General features: G+C 37.7%; 1 protein-coding gene across 9 annotated transcripts in view; it reads left to right on the top strand.

Annotated features, from left to right (window-relative positions):
- Positions 1-22,479, top strand: part of SPATA7 (spermatogenesis associated 7) — a 43,132-nt gene that overhangs the window by 3,896 nt on the left and 16,757 nt on the right. The window contains exons 1-6 of one of the 9 annotated variants that reach the window (XM_045060341.1): positions 56-231; positions 5,808-5,945; positions 6,894-6,968; positions 8,814-8,909; positions 12,997-13,044; positions 22,159-22,292. In XM_045060341.1, coding sequence (XP_044916276.1) covers positions 8,873-8,909; positions 12,997-13,044; positions 22,159-22,292 — 219 coding nt within the window. In that variant the 5' untranslated portion in view covers positions 56-231; positions 5,808-5,945; positions 6,894-6,968; positions 8,814-8,872. Of the gene's footprint in view, positions 1-50; positions 232-5,807; positions 5,946-6,893; positions 6,969-8,813; positions 8,910-12,996; positions 13,045-22,158; positions 22,293-22,479 lie in introns of those variants that run through there. The other 8 variants (XM_045060342.1, XM_045060339.1, XM_003987902.5 and 5 more) reach the window with 8 other exon arrangements.

Consider the following 22,479-nt stretch of genomic DNA (forward strand, 5'->3'; position numbering starts at 1 on the left):
CGGCTGCGGGAGAGCACGTCCCTGCGCGGTGACGTCACAATCCCGGCGCCGCGGTCCCGGCCCTTAGCAACGGGCCTAGCGACGGTCTCCAGCGGCTGCCGCCCCGCGCCGGCTCCTGCGCGCCAGTCCCCTGCTGCGGGGGCTGACCCTGCCCGGGGAAGGACCTAAGGGGGTCCGGCGTGTCCTCACGGCGGCTGCAAGAGGATCTAAGCATGAATGGCAGCCGGAGAGGTAAAGGGAACTCTCAAGGGCGACTGCCGCCTCGCGCCGCCGCGTAACCGGGCCTGGGGTCCGGGATCCGTGGCGCGTGGGCGCGGGTCGGGGCTGCGCCCTGGGGGCTCCAGGTCCCCTGTTGACTCGCCACTGTTGGCCCCAGTGTTAACCCCCGCACAGGAGGACGAGGTCCTGCCTGCTCAGAATTTGTGGCCCTGACTGCTGGAGGCCCGGTCTCTTGAACTCGGCGCATGCAGTCTTTCTTACCTCGGTGGCTCCGAGGCAGAGGAACTAAATTTAGGTCCCCCAGGTCAAGCTCCCTTGCTCTCCGCAAGGACGACCCTCAATTTCCTCATCTCTCGAATGTGACAGTAAAATGTCCATGTCATAGAGTTCTTGAAGTTTAAATGCGGATAATATATAACTCCTGGCACATTTTAAGTAATCGGTTAAATACGAAATCTTCCCTTCTGTAACCACCGTCCTCCCCACAAAACAAATAACCCAGGGATTCTTTAACTTTGATGTGAATAGGAATCCCCTGGGAATCGTGTTAAAATGCAGATTATGGGGGCGCCTGGGTGGCTTAGTTGGTTAAGTTGGTATCTTGATCTCGGCTCAGGTCATGATCTCACGGTTTGTGGGATGGAGCCCCGCATCGGGCGGTGCACTGTCAGTGCGAAGCCTGCTTGCTTGCTATTCTCTCTCCCTCTCTCTCTCCCTCCACCGCTCACGCGCTCGCTCTCTCTCTCTCTCTCTCTCTCTCTCTCTCACACACACACACACACACACACACACACACACACATAAAATAAATAAACTTAAAAAAACAGATTATGATTCGTAGGCCTGCTGGGGGCTGAGATTTTGCATTTCTTGTATGTTTCCAAATGATGCAGTGTTGTTGGCTTCAGTGCTATCAGCAAAGGACTATAATCACTATATTCACCTACCCTTTATTGAATACTGTCTGGGTCAAGTGGACCCAGTATCTTTATTTATTTGTATACATTTTATTTATACTTTATTTATTTATAAATATATAAATTTTTATATTTATATAAAAATATTTATATTTATTTGTATATCTTTAAAGTATATTTATTTGTATATATTTTTAAGTCCTCTCTCCACCCAATGTGGAGCCCAAACTTACCACCCCAAGATCAAGAATCACATGCTCTACCCACTGAGCCAGCCATGCACCCCCTAAAAGTATCTTTAAAACAAGCTGCTAGATGGTTCCTTGCAGTGTCTCGTTTTTGAATATGAGTGTGCTTTTATTACATAATCATTGGTCAAAATAAGTGCTGTTGTGAACATACGAGATTACTATCCATTGATAGCAAACTGTATATTCTGACACTGTCAACGTAAGTTCCAGAAAAAGCAAACCAACATGCTTTTATGTTTTTTAGAAATTTTACAACATAAGCTATCCTTGCTGTGTAACAGAAACAACTCCCAAGTTATCTCCTTATGTAATCCACAAAAACATCTTGATAGGTATTATCCTCATTTCACAGTAAATAAGGGGGTCATATATAACTTGCCAAGGTCATAGTAAGTGGCAGAACAGGCTTTGGATCCAGGTAAGGAATGTGAAACCTTAGAGCCATTATTTTTACATACGATCCCATGGCAGAGGTGGGAGCATGGGAAAGGATAGATGTAAAATTTAAAGTACAGTGGCATACCTCGGACATACTGCAGCATCCGTTCCACCACAATAAAGCAAATATCTCAGTAAACTGAGTCAAATAAAATTTGTGGTTTCCCAGTGTATATAAAAGTTGTGTTTACCCTACACTGTAGTCTATTAAGTATGCAGTAACATTATGTCTAAAAAATAATGTACATACCCTCATTTAAAAATACTTTGGGGCGCCTGGGTGGCTCAGTCGGTTAAGCGTCCGACTTCGGCTCAGGTCATGATCTCGCGGTCGGTGAGTTCCAGCCCCGCGTCGGGCTCGGTGCTGACAGCTCAGAGCCTGGAGCCTGCTTCAGATTCTGTGTCTCTTTCTCTCTCTGCCCCTCCCCCACTTGCGCTCTGTCTCTCTCTGTCTCAGAAGTAAATTAAAAAATATATATACTTTATTGCTAACCAATGCTAACCATCATCTGAGCGTTCAGCAAGTGGTATTCTTTTTGCTGGTGGACGATCTTGCGTTGATGTTGATGGCTGCTGGCCAATCAGGGTGGTAGTTGCTGATAGTTGGGGTGACTGTGGCATTCCTTAAAATAAGACAACATTAAACATTGAACCTTGCCCTATCAGCTGATTCTTCCTTTCACAAACGATTTCTCTGTTCACGAACGATGCCTTTTGATAGCATTTTACCCACAGTAGAACTTCTTTCAAAACTGGAGTCAATCCTCCCAAACCTTGCCTCTGGTTATCAGCCAAGTTTATGTAATAGTCTAAATCCTGGGTTGTCATTTCAACAATCTTCACAGCATCTTTGCCAGGAATAGATTCCATCTCAAGAAACCACTTTGCTCATCTTTAAGAAGCAACTCCTCTGGGCACCTGGGTGACTTAGTCGTTTAAGCGGTCGACTTTAGCTCGGGTCATGATCTCACAGTCTGTGGGTTCAAGCCCCACGTCGGGCTCTGTGCTGACAGCTCAGAGCCTGGAGCCTGCTTTGGATTCTCCCTCTCTCTCTCTCTCTCTCTCTCTCTCTCTGTCTCTCTCTCATTCTCTCTGTCTCTGTGCCTCTCCCCCACTTGCCTCTGTCTCTCTCTCTCAAAAATAAACAAACATTAAAAAAATTAAAAAAAAAAAAAAAGCAACTCCTCATCCGTTCAAGTTTTATTGTGAGATTTCATCAATTCAGTCCTGTCTTCAGGCTCCACTTCTAATTCTAGGTTTCTTATTTCTATCACATCTGCAGGTACTTCCTCCACCGAAGTCCTAAACCCCTCAAAGTCATCCGTGAGGGTTGGAATCAGCTTCTTCCAAACTTATTAATGTTGATATTTTGACTTCTTCCTATGAATCACAAACATTCTCAATGGTATCTAGAATGGTGAATACTTTCCAGAAGATTTTCAATTTCTGTTGCCCAGAACCATCAGAGGAATGACAGCTAAAGCTTTATGAAATGTATTTCTTAGATAATAAGACTCGAAGGTTGAAATTACTCCTTGATCCCTGGGCTGCAGAATGGATAATGTGTTAGCAGGCATGAAAGCAACATTAATCTAATTGTACATCTCCATTAGAGCTCTTGGATGAACAGGTGCATTGTCAGTTAGCAGTAATATTTTGAAAGGAATCTTTTTCTGAGCAGTAGACCTCAAAACAGGGGGCTTAAAATATCCATCGAGTCCACCCAGGAACACCAAGGTAGGTAGGTAGGTAGGTAGGTAGGTAGATAGATAGATAGATAGATAGATAGATAGATAGATATTCAGCAAACCATGTTGTAAACAGAAGTGCTGTCACCTAGGCTTTGCTGTTCCATTTATAGAGCACAGTAGATTTAGCATAACTCTTAAGGGCCCTAGGATTTTTGAAATGGTAAATGAGCATTGGCTCCAATTTAAAGTCACCAGCTGCTTTAGCCTCTAACAAGAGTCATCCTGTCCTTTGAAGCATTGAAGCCAGGAACTTCTCTCTAGCTATGAAAGTCCTTGATGTCATCTTCTTCTAATGTAAAGCTGTTTCATCTACGTTGAAAATCTGTTTAATGTAGCCATCCTTATTAATTATCTTAGCTAGATCTTCTGGGTAACTTGCCGCTTCACTTTATACTTTTATGCTATGGAGATGGCTTCTTTTCCTTAAACCTCCTGAACCAACCTGTGCTAGCCTCAAGCTTCTTTGCTGCAGCTTCTTTACCTCTCTTAGTCCATAGAAATGAAGAGGGTTGGGGCCTTGCTCTGGATTAGGCTTTGGCTTAAGGGACTGTTGTAGCTGGTTTGATCTTCTCTCAAGACCACTAATACTTTCTATGTGTCAGCAATAAGGCTGTTTCACTTTCTTATCATTTATGTGTTTCTTGGAGCAGCACTTTTAATTTCTTTCAAGAACGTTTCCTTTGCATTTTTATAACTTAGCTAAGTGTTTGATACAAGGGGCCTAGATTTGGCCTGTCGAGGTTTTCAACATGCCTTCCTCACTGAGCTTTGTCATTTCTAACTTGATTTAAAGTGAGAGATACGTAACTGTCCTTTCACTTGAGCACTTAGAGGATATTGTAGGGTTATTAATTGGCCTAATTGCAATATCATTGTTTCTCAGGGAATAGAGAGGCCCGAGAGAGAGAGAGAGAGAGAGAGAGAGAGAGAGAGAGAGATGGAGATGGAGGAATGGCTGGTCAGTGGAACAGTCAGAACACATAACATTTATCAGGTTCCCCTGGATTGAGATCCACAAACTCTGAATCTGTTACACATAGTTGCCGTGTAATCGTGGGCAAATTACATGCTTTACCTCATTGTGCTTCATCTATAAAGTGGGACAGTGATAATACTTGTCTCATTGGATTGTTGTAAGGATCAAGTGCATTTGTAGCTACCAAGTGTTTAGAACAGTATCTGGCATGGTTAGTATTCAATAAATTAACTTTTGACTACAAGTGAAGAAACCCAATTCAAACTGGCTTAGAGAATTTTTAGCTCCTATAAAGAAAAGTCTGGTAAGGGTAGAGCTTCAGTTAGATCCAAAGACTCAAGCAATATCACCAGGAATCTCTCTGTCTTCCACTTTTCTCCAGGTAGGTTTCATTCTCAGATAGGTCTCCCTTGTATGGTGCAAGATGGCCACCAGAAGTTCCAGGCTGATTTCTGTCTTGCACTGGGCTCTAGCCCAGTGGAAAGAATGTCTCTTTCCTAATGGTTCCAGTAAAAGTCCCAGGATTGTGTGTCATTGGCTGGACCTGGGTCACATAGTCATTCCTGATTCACTCAGCATAGCTGGTCAGATTTGGATTATATGCCCACCTCTGAGCAGTAGAATAAGCTGTACTTGAACCACTTGGACTAAAAGTGAAGGGCTAGTGGTTCCCCAAGGGCAAGTTGAGGTCCTGTCTCCACATACAGGGGCATTGGGTTCTGGGCAGGCAAAAAGTGAGACGCTTATTTTTCCTCCATAGACACAAGGTCTGCTTGAGAGTTTTTGTTGGTTAATTTGCTTTTTTGTGTGTTTAGGTTTCAGATCCCCTTCTTTCCTGGTAGAAACAAACGATGCTAATTTCATGACTGTCGTTACCAATTCAAATGGTGTAATCTTGATCTCTCTTGTCCTAAATAATAAGTTAATTTTTTTCCTTCCTGCTCTCTGGCCTGTGATACAGAAGGATCTTCTCAGACATTCTGATCTCAACTTGTTTTTCTATTTTAGTCTCTTTTAGCAGACTTTGTTCTCTGGTCCTGGATTTTAGTTCTATCTAGAAACCTCTTTTTCTATTTTCAGTCATCTATATTTCTTCCAGACTTTGTGCCCCCTCCATGCCTTTATAGCTTATAGCAGCCCACCTGATGGCAGACTGACCATTTTATACACTTAAAACATGTCTTAGTGATACAGTATTCATATTTTGCATGTTAAATTCCATTAAACTCTGTAACTCAGCCTTCTTATCTTGAAGGTTACCCCTCAATACACAATCTACTTTTGGAGGAAATAAATTAATTTTGTGAGGAGGTTGATGTCTAATTTTCCATCCATCTGGTCTGAAAGATGAGACACTGACTTTAGGGGAGATAGGATCCAGACAAGAGTGTAAGTAAGTTGGACTAGATGAACTTTAAGACATCTTTTAATAATTAAGTTCTGATTCTGACATTTTTATATATCTTCTACATAGTGACATTATATTATATAATTTCTAATTTATTAAACTGCTTTGTAAGGGGATTACTTTTTATTTTAATTTTTTTCACATTTATTTATTTTTGAGAGATAGAATGTGAGTGGGAGAGGGGCAGAGAGGGAGGGAGACACAGAATCCAAAGCAGGCTCCAGGCTCCCAGCTGTCAGCACAGAGCCCGACGCAGGGCTCAAACCCACGAACCGTGAGATCATGACCTGAGCTGAAGTTGGACGCTCAACTGACTGAACCACCCAGGTGCCCCGGGGATTACTTCCTTAAAATTATTTTTAAGGACAGACTGGCCTATGATTAACTAAATAATTGATACATATGTATTAACTCAAAATCTCACTTCAACTGTATCTGAAAATCATTAAAAAATCTGGTAGGTCAGTGGTATACAAAATAAAATTAATATGTATCAGATAACATAATTGATATAGTTATCATTTTATCCAGTGAAACTGAAGTCTCAAGGTACACCTGTTCTGTAAACAACTTACTTTGTTAAAAGAGAAGGCCTTTTATCTATGGCAGAAGAATTTTTGTCTGTCTGATGTATCATTGCTGGTTAGTAATATGATTGAATAAAATTTTAACAATTCTGAGGGGCGCCTGGGTGGCTCAGTCAGGTAACGGTCCGACTCTTGATCTCAGCTCAGCTGTTGATCTCGGTTGTGAGTTCAACCCCCACGTTGGGTTTCGTGCTGGGCGTGAAGCCTACTTAAAAATAAATAAACAAAATAAAACAATTCTGATATTTAAAATCAAAGGTAGATTTATTATTTTTAAATGCTCAGTATTTTTGTTTTCGTGAAAGATGTGTTTTACTTATCCTAATTTATATTTTTTTGTTAAAAGTCAGAGCAACCTCTGTCCTTCCCAGATATGGTTCACCATGCCTATTTAAAGGACACTTGAGCACTAAAAGTAATGGTAAGTGAGGTGTTTAAATGGTAAAAGATTATTTGTTAAAAGGTTGACTGTTTCCTTTATTTGTAAATTGTATGACATGATGAAAAATTACTTCATGTAATCAATATTGAACCTCGTATTGTTAATTATAATTAAATAGTATAGGAATTCTTGAGAAAATTTAGGAGGCCATCATTTCACACTACTATTGTGCCCAGGACGTGGACCTGGTTGCCTCCCACTCCCTGCTGTATCTCCGGCCCAGCTCTACTCTTTGCTGGCAGACCACCCTGGCATACAGCCTACCTTCCTTGTTAAAATGGTGGTCAGGAGGTTATTAAAGACACTGGTACTGAAAGGGAAGAGCACTTGAAAAATGCAATTTGTATCCGGAGTAAACACTGATGGGCCTCTTTTCCAACTGGAGTTCTCGATCCTATGAAAAGGAAATCTGAATTTTCTGTGTTTTCACACTTTAAAGGCTTTAAATTTTTAACATGAACTTAAAATATATTTTTATAATTATAGCTTCAAAATTTAAACTGCATTTTTAGGCAAAATAATTGAAAATCTTTTTTTCCTTACTTACATGAAGTCTTTGATTCTGGTTCCTCTAAAAGTGAAAGACGGATCGCATTTTCAATTAACTTACTTATTTCTGGTAATAAAGTATATATACACATAAAGCAGAGTCATAAACATTGAAAAATTATTTTTAACTAAAAATTTTAAACTAGATGTAAAGTATACATACATTAGAAAAACAGGATGAACAACAACAATATGTAGTTTGCTAACATTTTTTTTTAAGAATATATGTGTGGAGCTGCTGTAGGTATAGTGGCTCTAGGTATGAAGCTGATTTGGTTCACATCTAAACTGCGTCCTTTATCAGCTGTGCGACCTTGAAGACCTTATTCACATCTCTCTTGGTCTCCACCTCTTTTAAATGGTAATAATGACTAAATGGCTTTTACATGTGAAGAATCTAGAACAGTGCATGCACGGTACCTATTCAATAAATTTTCATTGTAGCACAAGTATCAAGCTTATCATTACTGTATATGTTTGTATTATGCATAGAATTCCCCTAGAAGGATGCATAAAAATGGTAGTAGAGTATACTTCTGGGAGGGGAGGCTAGGGGTCATGACAGGATATTCACTTACTTTTCAGTCTTTGTATGCCATTTTAGCTGTTGGTTTTGTTTAACTATATGTATGTATTCTCAAAAATGGTTTTTAATGTTTAAAAAGTTATGCCTAGATTTATTTACATTTTATACACTCATATATAAGTGCTTAATTATGTCTAAGGTATCTTTTAAACAGTTTAGATGAGATTGAGAAGCTTATGGAATTTCTATGTGATCGTCTTTGTCTTAATATATTCCTAATACTTCAAAAAGAGTGCAGTAAACTGATGGTGTTTTCAGGTGTAAAATTAGAAGTCGCCCCTCAGAAAAGAATCTTTGCAGAGAATTTTAGAGTTTTGGATTTGTTTGACTTACTCAACTATTAACAATGCTAACATTATTTTATAATCAGGCAAGCAAGCTAAACGCTTTTAGTTATGAGATTAATGTCTGTCAATAAGAAATAGTTTTGTAAATGTAATGATAATAGATTATATTCCAGAATCTCTTCCCAAACTCTCAGTCTTAGAAAGGCTTGAACCCAAGTAGTCAAGAGCTTGTCAGTTACCAGTGCAAGATGAAGGCTAGGACATACCCAGCATCACAGATATGTCAGTATGTTAATTTTCAGGACATTTTATAAAAATGAGCTTAATAATCAATATCTTGTTTTTCTCATAACTTGATATTAATTCTAAATATATAATGATTAAATATGTTTTAATTTTTAGCTTTTTGCACTGACTCCTCCTCTCTCAGACTAAGTACTCTCCACCTGGTCAAGAATCACATGGCTGTTCACTATAATAAAATCCTTTCAGCCAAAGGTAAAAATGTGCAAATGTGAACTTTCTATATCCAATTTAAATCCTCAGCTTCACTTCTAGTTAGGGTAAATCTGTGGCAGAAATGAATATATTATATATAAATGTATTTATGTTTCATGTAGCAAGATATCACCTGTTAACTATAACTTTTATACATAGAAAATTCAGAATGCCATTTTTGTTAACTCTATGTGATATCTATATAATAACTACTTATTTCATTTTACCTGTGTTATCCCTAATACATTTTTGTGGTTAGATATTGATGTTAATATAATGAAAGTTTATAATCTGCTTTTGTTTTCACATCTACAGAAATTGTACAAAGAAGATACCGGCTGCTCTTTTTTTTCTTTTTGGTTGCTTTGTTGAGATAATAACTTATATATAATAAAATGACTAATTTTAAGTGTACAGTTAAGTCTCTGTGTTTTGGAACATATATCCATTTGTATGATCACCACAAGAATCATTCTGTAACAGGGACTAGCCAACTACAGCTTGTTGGTCAGACCCTCCCACCACCTATTTTTGTACAGGTCTTGAACTAGAAATAATGTTTATATTTATATTTTTAAGTGGTCAGAAAAAATCAAAAGAGCAATATTTTGTAACATGTGAAAGTCACATAAAATTCAACTTTCATTGTCCAGATATAAAGGCAATCGTGTTCATTCTTGGACATATCGTCTATGGTGGTTTTTGCACTAAAAGGCAGAGTCGACTAGCTGTGACAGAGACCATATCACTCTGCGAAGCCTGAAAAGTTTACCATCTGTCCCTTTACAGAAAACGTTCACTGACCCCTGATGTAGAACATTTCCATCATCCTAAAAAGTTCTCCCTAGTCCTTTGCAATCAGTCTCCTCCTTCAATCCCTGGCAACCACTGATCTGCTTTCTATGACTATAGTTTTCCTTTCCTAGAATTTCATAGAAGTGGAATCGTACAGTATGAATCCTTTTGTGTCTAGCTTCTTTGAATTAGCTAACGCTTTGGAGACTAATCCATGTTGGTGTGTGCATCGGTAGTTCTTTCTATTGCTAAGTAGTTTTCCAGTCAGTGACTATACCATAATTTGTTTATGTATTCATCAGTTGGTGGATATTTGGATTGTTTTGACTCACTTTTGGCCATTAGGAATAAAGCATACAATCTTCACATACAGTCTTTGAACACATGCTTCCATTTTACTCGATTAAATTTATTCACTAGGAGTGGAATTGTGGGGTAAAATGGTAAGTACATGTTTAACTTTGTAAGAAACTGCCAAACTGTTTTCCAGAGTGACTGCCATTGTGTATTTCTGTCACTTGTACATCCTCACCAGAACAGTACTTCCTTTCGTAGCCATTCTAGTGGAGACATAGTGGTAGCTCATCAGGTTTTAGCTTGTATTTCTCTAATGCCTATGATGTTGAACAACTTTTCTTGTGCTTATTTTCCTTTTTTTTTTAAACATATTTTATTTTATATTTGAGAGAGAGAGAGAGAGACAGAGCATGAGCAGGGGAGGGGCAGAGAGGCTCCTAGCTGTCAGCACAGAACCCGATGTAGGTCTCGAACTGACGAGCAGTGAAATCATGACCTGAGCCGAAGTAAGATGCCCAACCAACTAAGCTACCCAGGCGCCCCTCTTGTGCTTATTTTCTATTTGTAGATCTTCTTCGGTGAAATATGTGTTCAAATTTTTTGCCCATTTTTAAAGATAAGTTATTTGTCTTCTTAATACTAAGTTGTGAGAGTTCTTTATGTATTAAAAACAGGTCGTATATCAGATATATTTTCTCCCTGAGACTTACCTTTTCATATTCTTTAAAAAATATTTATTGTGAAATTGTTTTAGACTTATAGAAAAATTGCAAAAACAGTACAGTGTCACAGAAACCCTTCACCCAGCTCTCCCTAATGTTAAAATCTTATATAACCATAGTAGTTATTAAAACTAACAAGTGACTATTGATAGAATACTAGTAACTACTGACTTTTTTGAATTTCACCAGTTTTTCACTAATGTCTTCTAAAAAAGTTTTTATCTTCTCATTTGAAGAGCTAAAGTTTGTGTTTTTTATTTTTTTTAATATTTATTTTGAGAGAGAGAGAGAAAGAACACACGTGAGTTGCAGGGCAGGGGGCGGGGGGGGGGGGGTGGTGAAAAATTCCAAGCTGATTGCACAGAGCCTGATGCAGGGCTTAATCTCACAAATGCTGAGATCATGACCTGAGCTGAAATCAAGAGTTGGACGCTTAACCAACTGAGCCATCCAGGTGCCTGGAAGAGCTAAAGTTTTAAATTTTAGTTAATGTTTTATGAAGTTTATGTTTTATTTATTTTATTTTGTTTTGTTTTATTTTTTTAACATTTATTCATTTTTGAGAGAGCATGAGTAGAGGAGGGGCAGAGAGAGGGAGACACAGAATCGGAAGCAGGCTCTGAGCTGTCAGCACGGAGCCCGATGTGGGGCTCGAACCCACAAACTGTGAGATCATGACCTGAGCCAAAATTGGTTGCTTAACCAACTGAGCCACCCAGGTGCCCCTGAAGTTTATATTTTAAATGATTGAGAAATCTAGAGAAAAATTATATTTTGTGACATGTGAAATCAAGTTCAGTTTTTCGATTGTTTTAATAGTTTAACTTTTCAGGGGTGCCTGGGTAATTCAGTCAGTCAAACATCCAACTCTTGATTTTGGATCAGATCGTTATCTCACAGTTTCATGAGTTTGAGCTCCTCATCAGGCTCTGCGCTGACAGCACACAGAGCCTGCTTGGGATTCTCCCTTTCTTTCTGCCCCTTCCCTGCTCACCTTCTTCTGTCTCTCCCAAAATAAGTAAATAAACTTAAAAAAAATTTAAAAAATAGTAGTTTATACTTTTCATATCCTGTTTAAGAAATCTTTTCCTGGGGTGCTTGGGTGGCTCAGTTGGTTGACCGGCCAGCTTCGGCTCACGTCCTGATCTTGCAGCATATGAGTTCAAGCCCCACATTGGGCTCAGAGTGTGCTAGTGTGGATCCCACTTTGCATCCTTTGTCCCTCTCTCTTTCTGTCCCTCCCCTGCTTGCGCTCTCTCTCTCTCTCTCTCTCAAAAATAAAACAAAAAAAATTTTTTTAAATCTTTCATTAATTTTAGGTCACTAGGATTTTCTTTGTCTTCTTTTAGAAGTGTAAGTTTTAGTTCCTACATTTTTTTTTTAAGTTTGTGATCCGTTTTGAGTGACTTTGTATATATGATATAAGGAGTAATTTTTTTTTTGCCTATGAATATCCAAATACTTCCAGTATCATTTGTTGAAAAGATTGTCCTTTTTTTCGTTTGTTTTTTGTTTTTCTTTAATTTTAGACAAAGAGAGAGAGAGAGAGAGAGAGAGAGAGAGAGAGTACAGGCAGGGGAGAGGGGTAGAGGGAATGAGAGAGACAGAGAATCTTAAGGGGGCTTCACGCTCAGCATTGAGCCTGATACAGGGCTCGATTCCAAAATCAAGAGTGGGGGGCTCAACCAGCAAGCTACCCAGGCTCCCCAAGATTGTCCTTTCTATGTTGAATTGCCTTGGCAGTTTTTGAAAGACAGGTGACCATTTTTGAGGGTATATTTCTGGACTTACTCTTCAGTTCCATTGATCTTCTGTGTCTTTATTATATTAGCATATTGTTTAGTTACTATAGCATTACAGTAAATCTTGAAATCAGGTGGTGTAGGGCGTCTAATTTTGCTTTTTTGGAGGAACTTGTTTTGGGACTCCCAATTACAGGTATGTTAAGTGCATGATTCAGGTAGGTTAGGTCAGGGACGCTCTGTGCATTTATTTTCCAGTCTTCCTTTACTCCGTTTCATTTTGAATAGTTTATATTGCTATGTTTTTAAGTTCACTAATATTTCCTTCCGCAGTATCCAATGAGCTGTTAATTCCAACCAGTGTTGTTTTTTTTTTTTCTCAAGGATATTATATTTTTCGCTTCTAGACGTACCATAAAAATCAAAACAAGGAACTGCAAATTCTGGAACTTTTTGTGATTTCCACATTTGATATTTGTTGTCATTTATAAATGTTAAGAATATACTGAACAACTGATTTTTTTCTTTCAGCTGCCGTAGACTGCTCAGTTCCATTAAGCATGAGTGCCAGCATCAAATGTAAGTAATTTTTGACATGTTGACTTTTGAACTAAACTACACATAACAAAATTTACCATCGTAACAATTTTTAACCATTAACAATCTTAACCATTTCAGTGGCATTAGCCGCGTTCATATTTCGGTACAACCGTCCACCGTCCATTTCTAAAACCCTTTTTATCTTGCAAAACTGAAACTTCGTACCCGGCAGAATAACTGCTCCAAACCCCCCTTGCAACTACCATTCTATTTTCTGTCTCTCTGAATTTGACTACTCTGGTACATCACATAAGTGCAACCATCCAGTAGTTTTCCTTTTGTGGCTGGCTTACTTTACTTAGCATAATGTGCTTGAATTTCATCCATGTTGTAACATATGTTAGAATCTCCTTTCTTTTTAAAGATTTTTTGTTGATACAATCGTAAGTCGGTAAACACTTGGGTTGTTTCCACCTTTTGCTTAGTGTGAATAATTCTGTGGGCGTGGATGTACAAATATCTCTTTGACACTCTGCTTTCAGTTCTTTTGCATGTATACCCAGAGGTGAACTTGCTAGATCATATGGTAATTCTATTTTTAACTTTGTGAAAAAAAACCCATAGTATTTTTGTATACCAGCGACATCATTTTACATTTCCACCAATAGTGTACAAGTGTTCCAGTTTTTCCACATCCTTCCCAACACTTGTTATTTTCTTTTGACAGTAGCTATCCTAATGGGTGTTGATATATTGCCTTTTAAGAAAGCATTTTCTAACTTTTAAAAATTATCCGTAAATAAAAGAAGCTTGTATTTCAAAGTTTGGAACTTAGAATTCAGCCCAGGCTTTGCCACTGAATTGCTGTGTGACTTTAGATAAATTATTTAACTTTTCTGGATTTCATTCCTACGTATAAAAATTAAGGTAGTACTTCCCATATCTATAAAGAACTTATGAAACTCGACACCCAAAAAACAAATAATCCAGTGAAGAAATGGGCAAAAGACATGAATAGACACTTTTCCAAGGAAGACATCCAGATGGCCAACCGACACACGAAAAAATGCTCAACATCACTCATCAACAGGGAAATACAAATCAAAACCACAATGAGATACCACCTCACACCTGTCAGAATGGCTGAAATTAATAACTCAGGAAACAAAGATGTTGGTGAGGATGTGGAAAAAGAGGAACCCTATTGTGCTGTTGGTGGGAATGCAAACTCATGTAGCCACTCTGGAAAACAGTATGGAGGTTCCTCAAAAACTTAAAAATAGAACTACACTATGATCTAGCGATTGCACTACTAGGTATTTATGCAAAGGATACAGGAGTGCTGATTCATAGGGGCACATGTACCCCAATGTTTATAGTAACACTATCGACAATAGCCGAAGTATGGAAAGAGCCCAAATGTCCATCGACTGATGAATGGATAAAGAAGGTGTGTGTGTGTGTGTGTGTGTGTGTGTGTGTGTGTGTGTATAAATTATATACATACAAATATATATATGTGTGTATGTATATAAAATATATAAATATATACATATATGATGGAGTATTACTTGACAATCAAAAAGAATGAAATCTGGACATTTGCAACAACATGGATAGAACTAGAGGGTATTATGCTAAGCGAAATTAGTCAAGTCAGTGAAAGACATATATCATGTGATTCCACTCATATGTGGAATTTAAGATACAAAACAGATGAAATAGGGGAAGGGAAGCAAAAATAATATAAAAACAGGGAGGGAGCAAATCGTAAGAGACTCTTAAATATAGAGAACAAATAGGGTTGCCGGAGGGGTGTTGGGTGGAGGGGTGGGCTAAATGGGTAAGGGGCATTGAGGAAGACACTTGTTGGAATGGGTACTGGGTGTTATATGTAGGGGATGAATCACTGGATCTACTCCTGAAATCATTATTGCTCTGTATGCTAACTTGGATATAAATAAAAAAAAAAAAAATTAGGTAGTTCTAAAGGGCTTGCCAAGGATTCTCATTTCCCTTGGCTTTTTAAGGTTAGTGAATGATTCATTAAACTACCATAACCAGCATTTTTCTCCAGATAGATATTGTCTACTATTTGTATCCTAATAGCTTAACTGATAAGCTTCATAGTTATATGTATGTGAAAAGCTATAGTGACCCAAGATTTCTAAATAATCTTTACTAAGGAAATAATCAGATCACAAAATTTGAAATTCCTATTTTAAAATGTTCTAAAAGATACCATTTGAAGTCTTTGAGTTCAAATCAGGAAATATATACTTAAAAATAGCCAAAGGACATGGCCTGTGCTTGTCTAGTAGTAGATTATTAGTATTACTAGTAATTCAGTATTACTAATAAGACAAAATCAGAGAGGATTTCCATATTAAAAAATAAGTATCAGCCCAAGGTAGTGCATGCTAAGTGGTGAATGAATGAGACCATAGGTAGGGAAATGCCCCTTAGGTGCAACCTGGGAAAGATCAAAGACTGCAGGATTGTTTGGACCCAGTCTCTTCTTGGATATGTTCTTAGTGGAACAGAGAGGACCTTTAAGCTGAGCCAATTGCCACCAGCTGCCATTCAGTGAGCACAGTGTCTTTGTAGGTCCTGTACCTGGCACTTTTTATTCTCCTCCTTCTGTGTATTCCCTTATGTACAAATGTAAGTTTGTAACAGGCCCTACTGTAGGCTCTCATATCTTTGAAGGAATCTTGGAGTTCAAATAATTTTATAAGAGGAGTAAAGGCGTTTTAGGCAAGAGTACAGAATTAAGTATGTTTTTACAGACTAAATTGACCACAGCATTCAAGTTATGTGGGCAAGTCATTTTATTTCTTACCCTCCACTCTTGTAAAATGAAAGGTAATTAGATAATCTCTAAGATCCTTCCAGATTTTTAATTTCTGTGGTGTATATTTTTTCTTCTGTATCATATTAATGATGTTTTATAGCACAAAAAACTGGCTTAGTATTTACCAGGTTAAAAAAATCTGAATCATTTGGGGCACCTGGCTGGCTCAGTTGGTAGAGCACGTGACTCTTATCTCAGGGGTCATGAGTTTGACCCCCCGTTAGGTATAGAGATCACACATACAAGAAAATGAAATAATAGCTAGATAGCTAAATTGAATCTTTTTTAAAAAATCTGAATCATTTGCACTAAGATGTTTTTACCTGGGGCATATGGGTGGCTCAGTCGATTAAGTGTCCGACTCTTGATTTCAACTCAGGTCATGATCCCAGGGTTGTAGGATCGAGCCACACGTTGACCTCTGCGCTGGGCATGGAGCCTGCTTAAGATTCTTTTTGTTCCTCTCCCTCTGCCCTTCCTCTGCTCTCGCTCTCACTGTCTCTCTCTCAAAAAAAAAAAAGATGTTTTTACCCAATTGTCATTATCAGACAATCCTATTTAACTAGAATCGCCTCTAAATGGGAGGGTTTTGCTTAGTTTTCATACAGATATTTCCTGAACAATAAATATATAAAATAAGATTATCTCTTTTTTATTTAGTTTGAGTAATAAAAAGCCTGCCTGAATATATGTATTAATCCCCTTACTGAACCAAACCCTGGGATCTAAAATCCATATTCACCAATTTAAAATAATCAGGTATTTTGCATAATATGTTGTTTAGTTCACTAGAATTTATTCATTGATTAATTCAGCAAATATTTATTAGGTACCTACTATGTGCTGGATACTGTTCTACCTGCTTTTATAGAACTTGCATTCTAGTTGAAGGAGACAATAAGTAAATACAAAGAAAAAAGTAAATACAGAATATGTCAGAAGGTAATAAATGCAATAGAAAAAAATCAAGCAGGATAAGAGACATTGAGAGTCTGCTGGAGAATGCCTCACTGATAAAATGAGCAGAAACCTGAAAGAATTAAAGGAGAGGCAAGTGGGTAAATGGGGGAAGAAGAACAGTCAAGACCAAGGAAATAGCAATTACAAAAGCCTTGAAATGGCATCGTGATCTGTGTGTTCAGGGAACAGCAAGGAAAGCTACATAGCTGATGTGAAATGGGCCTGCTGAAGAGTGCTAGGAGGGGAAGTTATTGAGGTGGGACAGGGAGAGCAGACCTGGTGGGCTGTGGCCATTGTGAGCACTTTGGCTTTCACTCTGGATGAAATTGGAAGCCATTGGAGGGTCTTGAGTAGAACAGTAATAGAGCCAGTTTAACTTTTAAAAGCACCTCTCTGGCTGCTGAATTGAGAACAGTCTGTAAGGGGCAATGGTAGAAGCAGAATGACTAGTTAGGAGACAGGAATGCAGATAAGAAATAATGGTGACTTGGGGCACCTAGCTGACTCAGTAGGGCATGCGATTCTTCATCTTGGGGTCACGAGTTCAAGCCCCACTTTGGTGTAGAGCTTACTTGAATGAATGAATGAATGAATGAGAAGAAAGAACAGAAAGAAGAAAAGAAAGGAAAGAAAGAAAAAAGGGAGAAAGAGAGGGAAGGAAGGAAGGAAGGAAGGAAGGAAGGAAGGAAGGAAGGAAGGAAGGAAGGAAGGAAAAGAAAGAAAAGAAAAGAAATAATGGTGACTTGGACCAAAGTGGTTGCAGTAGAGGAAGTGTGAAATGGCTGCATTCTGGAAACATTTCAAATGCATGTCAACAGTACTTACTGATGGGTTGGATGTGGTTAGGGTATGAGGAAAAAGAGGAGTCAAGGATGACTCCCAACACTTAGAGCCTGTCAATCAAAATAGGTTCTAATTTACTGAAATGAGGGATATGATAGGAAGAGATTTGGGGGAGGAAGTGAATCAAGAGCTCACTTGTGGTCGTTACAATAGTTTGAAATAAATATCTATTAGATAGCCAAATGGAGATCTTAAGGAGGTAGTCGGAGTTTGAGTCTGGAGTTCAGGAGAGAGGTCCAGGATGCAGAAAAAAATTTGAGAGTTGACAGCATATAGGTTGTATTTAAAGAATTGCTCCTATTTTTGGTTTTTGGAATTTAGAGTTAGCTAGTGCTTATTTATCACACGGTATTTTCTGCTTTCAGTCATTTGAGATAAGAGGTTTTCTTTTTTGCCATGTCAATGAAGAAAATTGTGATGGCCAGAAGAATTACAAAGATTGTTATCACCAAACTAAAGTGTAATTAATATTCATTATTCTTGTGTTATAGATCTGATGCTCATTATAATTAATATAACTTAGAAACACATTTTATAGACACTTTTTAAAAAGGAAATCTCTGGGTTTAAGCCATCTGTTTTTATAAGATACATTCTTCTATCTAACAGACTACTACTGATTTGATCATTTCAATCTTCATAGTACCTACACTAGAATAGCTCTACAGAGTTTGTTGAATTGATCAAATAGTCCCATAAATCGAATGCATTAAAAGACTTTACTTTTTATAGCAGTTTTATTGACAAATGATTTGCATACCATAAAATTCACTGATTTTTACTAAGTTTAAAAATTGCATAGGGGCACCTGGGTGGCTTAGTCGGTTAAGCATCTGACTTTGGCTCAGGTTACGATCTCAGTTTGTGAGTTTGAGCCCCCCCCACATTGGGCTCTATGCTGACAGCTGAGAGTCTGGAGCCTGTTTCAGATTCTGTGTCTCCCTCGCTCTCTGCAACCCCCCACTCACACTCTGTCTCTCTTTCTCTCAAAAAATGAATAAATGTTAAAAAAAATTTTTTAATTATACAGGCATTAGCACAAACCACTTTTAGAATATTTATGTCAGCCCAGAAAGATCTTTTGTACCCATTTGCAGCTGCTTTCTATGGCCACCCCTAGCCTCAGGAAACTACTAATCTATAGATTTTTCTTTTTTGGACATTTCATAGAAACTGAATCACTCTGGTTTTTTACATTAGACTTCTCACTTAGCATAATGTTTCCTAGATTCACCTTTTCCTTAGATTGTATCAGTACTTCATTTAATTGCTAAGTAGTATTAGTATTGGTATAGTATTGCTAAATTGTATGGATAATACCACATTTTGTCTGGTATCAGCTGATGGATATTTGCATCATTTCTGGGTTTTTGGCTATTATGAGTAGCACTGCTAAGAACATTCATGTACCAGTCTTTTGTGTAGACAAAAGTTTTCATCTCTTTTGAGTATATACCAGAGAGTGGAATTGCTGGGTCATAGGTAAAAGTATATTTAACTTTTTTAATGATTTTTTTAAGTTTATTTATTTTGAGAGAGAATGCACATGTGCGAATGGGGGAGGGGCAGAGTGAGAGGGAGAGAGAGAGAGACTCCCAAACAGGCTCTGCAGAGCCTGACTTGGGGCTTGAACCCACAAACCATGCAATCATGACCTGAGCCACAATCAAGAGTTGGATGCTTAGCCGACTGAGCCACCCAGGTGCCCCAAAGTATATTCAATTCTTAAAGAAACTGCCAAACTGTTTTCCAAAGGGGCTGTGCCTTTTTACATTCTTACCTCCAACACATTAGGATTTCAGTTATTCCACATCCTTGCTAACGCTTGTTTTGGGCTCCCTGCTTTTTTTTTTTTTTTAAGTTTTTTTTCTTTTTTTTAGTAATCTCTACACTTAATGTGGGGCTCAAACTCATACCCTGAGGTCAAGAGAGTCACATGCTCTTCCAACTGAGAGCCAGCCAGGCACCTGCCCCTTTTGACTCCCTTTTTCATTATAGCCATCTAGTGGGTGTGAAGGTGGTATCTTATTATGGTTTAAATTTGCATTTTCCTCATGATTAATGATGTAGAGCCTTTTTTTCTGTATGCTTATTAGCCATTTGTATGTCTTTGGTAAATATTCAGATCTTTTGTCCAATTTTTAATTGGGTTGTCTTACTGAGTTGTATATTATTTATATATTTTGCATGCAATCCCTTATTAACTATATGATTTGCAAGTATTTTTCCCCATCTGTGACTTGCCTTTTTATTTTCTTAGGATGTGTCTTTTGAAAAAGTATAAAAATTTTTCATTTTGACTAAGTCTAATTTTTTTTTTAGTTTCTTGTGCTTTTTGGTTGTTGTGTCTAAGAAATCTGCCTAACCCAAGGTCCTGAAGATTTACACTTCTGTCTTCTTCTAAGAGTTTTATAGTTTAAGCTCTAACATTTAGGTCTGTGAGTTGTTTTTGTATATGGTATGAGAAGGCTTTACTTAAATGAACAGGTTGGATAGATTTGGTAATATGAAAGTATTTAAAAATTGATCGTGTTAAGGACTCTGTTGTCATATTTTTTTACTCCTTTTACCTATGAGTAAGATAATAGATCTGAGAAAGTTCTATTTATTTCACTCTACAGACGTCATCTGCTTTAATGTAGTTAATACATTCATTAAGCAAGTATTTGAGGATAGAATAAGCTGAAAGTAATAAGTTGTCCCTTAAGCAATGTGGGGTTTAGGGTACCAACCCCCTGACATAGTCAAAAATCCCTGTATAACTTGTGACTCCCCAAAAACTTTACTAAGAGTCTACTGTTGACGTTACTGATAACATAGTCAATTAACACATACTTTGTGTGTTACATGTATTATATACTGTATTGCTACAATAAAGTAAGCTAGAGAGAAAATATTATTAAGAAAACCACAAGGTAAGGGGAACCTGGTTGGTTCAGTCGGTAGAGCATGCAACTCTTCATCTTGGGGTTGTAAGTTTGAGTCCCACATTGGGTGTAGAGTTTACTTAAAAATAAAAAATCATTTTAAAAAATGGCCAAATTACTAATTAGGTTTAAAAAAGAAATCACAAGGGAGAGAAAAGACATTTACATTACTGTATTGCACAAAATCCATGTACAAGTGGACCCATGCCGTTGTTCAAGAGTCATCTATATTTCACTCTACATTTTAAATAATAAGTATATTTACTTTAGCATGCTTGTAATTTTTAAAAAATTTTTTTAATTTATTTATTTTTGAGAGAGAGAGAGACAGAGAGCAAGTAGGAAAGGGGCAGAAAGAGAGAGAGAGAGAGAGAGAGAGAGAGAGAATCCCAAGTAGGCTTCGCCCTGTCAGCATGGAGCCGGATGCGGGGCTCGAACTTAGGAACCATGAGATCATGACCTGAGCTGAAGTCAGACGCTCAACCAAATGAGCCACCTAGGTGTCCCTAGTTCAGACTTTAAATATACATATAAATTACCTTTGTTTTTTAAGCTTATAGAAATTTTTATAAATTCTGATTCAAATCAGAGTGATTTGAAACTTGAAATTATATAGTCCATTAAATTGGGATAAGTTCCAATAAAAAGTATATGTTAAATTTTTAATTTTATATGAAAATACAATTTCATTTTGTTTATATTTAACTCTGAAATTTGACTAGCTTTCATTTTGCTATTTTCAGCCTTTATACAATGATAAATCTTTGATAACAACTCAGTACTTGACTTGCATCCTAAAGTGTGAAACCACTGTTTTCACTTATATTTTCAAATAATAGCAGTTAAGAGAAGTAGAAATCCATATCCTGATTGCAAATAATGTTATTTTTTAAGTCATTTATAAAACTTAAATTTGTATGTGATAGTATTGACAATAATACTGCATTTGGCTGAGTCTGTGGATCAACTCAGACTCTGCATTTAGTAACGACAGAGTCACAACACATCAAGCTTTCTAACTTTCATATCTCTGAATATCAGCTAGGAATTGCTTTCTTGAGCTCTTAGGCTTAACCAGGAACCAAAATGTCACATCTTGTTTATGCTCTTTAAATAGTTAATGCAGGGGCACCTAGGTGGCTCAGTCAGTTAAGCATCTAACTCTTGATTTCGCCTCAGGTCATGATCTTAGGCTTGTGAGATCAAACCCTGCATTGGGCTTTGCACTGAGCCTGGAGCCTGCTTAGGATTCTCTCTCTTTCTCTCTGTCTCTCTGTCTCTCTGTCTCTCTCTGCCCCTTCCCCACTTGCTTGCACACACATGTGCACTCTCTCTCAATAAATAAACACTTTTTAAAAATAGCTAATGCACTTACAGTTTCTGTAAATTAAGTATTTGTTAGCTTCTCTATACAGAAACGTATTTGGATTTTTATTTATATATCAATAGTGTAAACATTTTTTAGCAAAAAAAAAAAAAAAAAAAAGTGCCCTTTATGCCTCTTCCACGACCAAGACCTTAATTTTTCTATTTTGTTCTACATTTTAAAAGATTTGTTTTCCCCCTCAGATGCAGACCAACAACGAAGAGAGAAACTCAAAAAGGAATTGGCACGATGTGAAAAGGAGTTGAAATTAAATAAGACAGCAGTGCCGGCCAATTCTAAAAATAATTCCAAGTCATTATTTACCACTCTACAAAAGGTAAGATAGTATTTTCACCTTTTAAAAGCGGATGTTTCCAAGCTACTCCATCAGTGGTACAACCTGACTTTGTGGTAGCGTGTTTGCCATATGTCAGAATCGGTAAACTTTGCCTGTAAAGAGCCAGATAGTAAATATTTTAGGCTTTTCAGGCCACAGTCGCTCATGACCCTTGTGCCATTGGATA

The sequence above is a fragment of the Felis catus genome, chromosome B3 (genome assembly GCF_018350175.1).
Source record: "Felis catus isolate Fca126 chromosome B3, F.catus_Fca126_mat1.0, whole genome shotgun sequence".
Classification (NCBI taxonomy): domain Eukaryota; kingdom Metazoa; phylum Chordata; class Mammalia; order Carnivora; family Felidae; genus Felis; species Felis catus.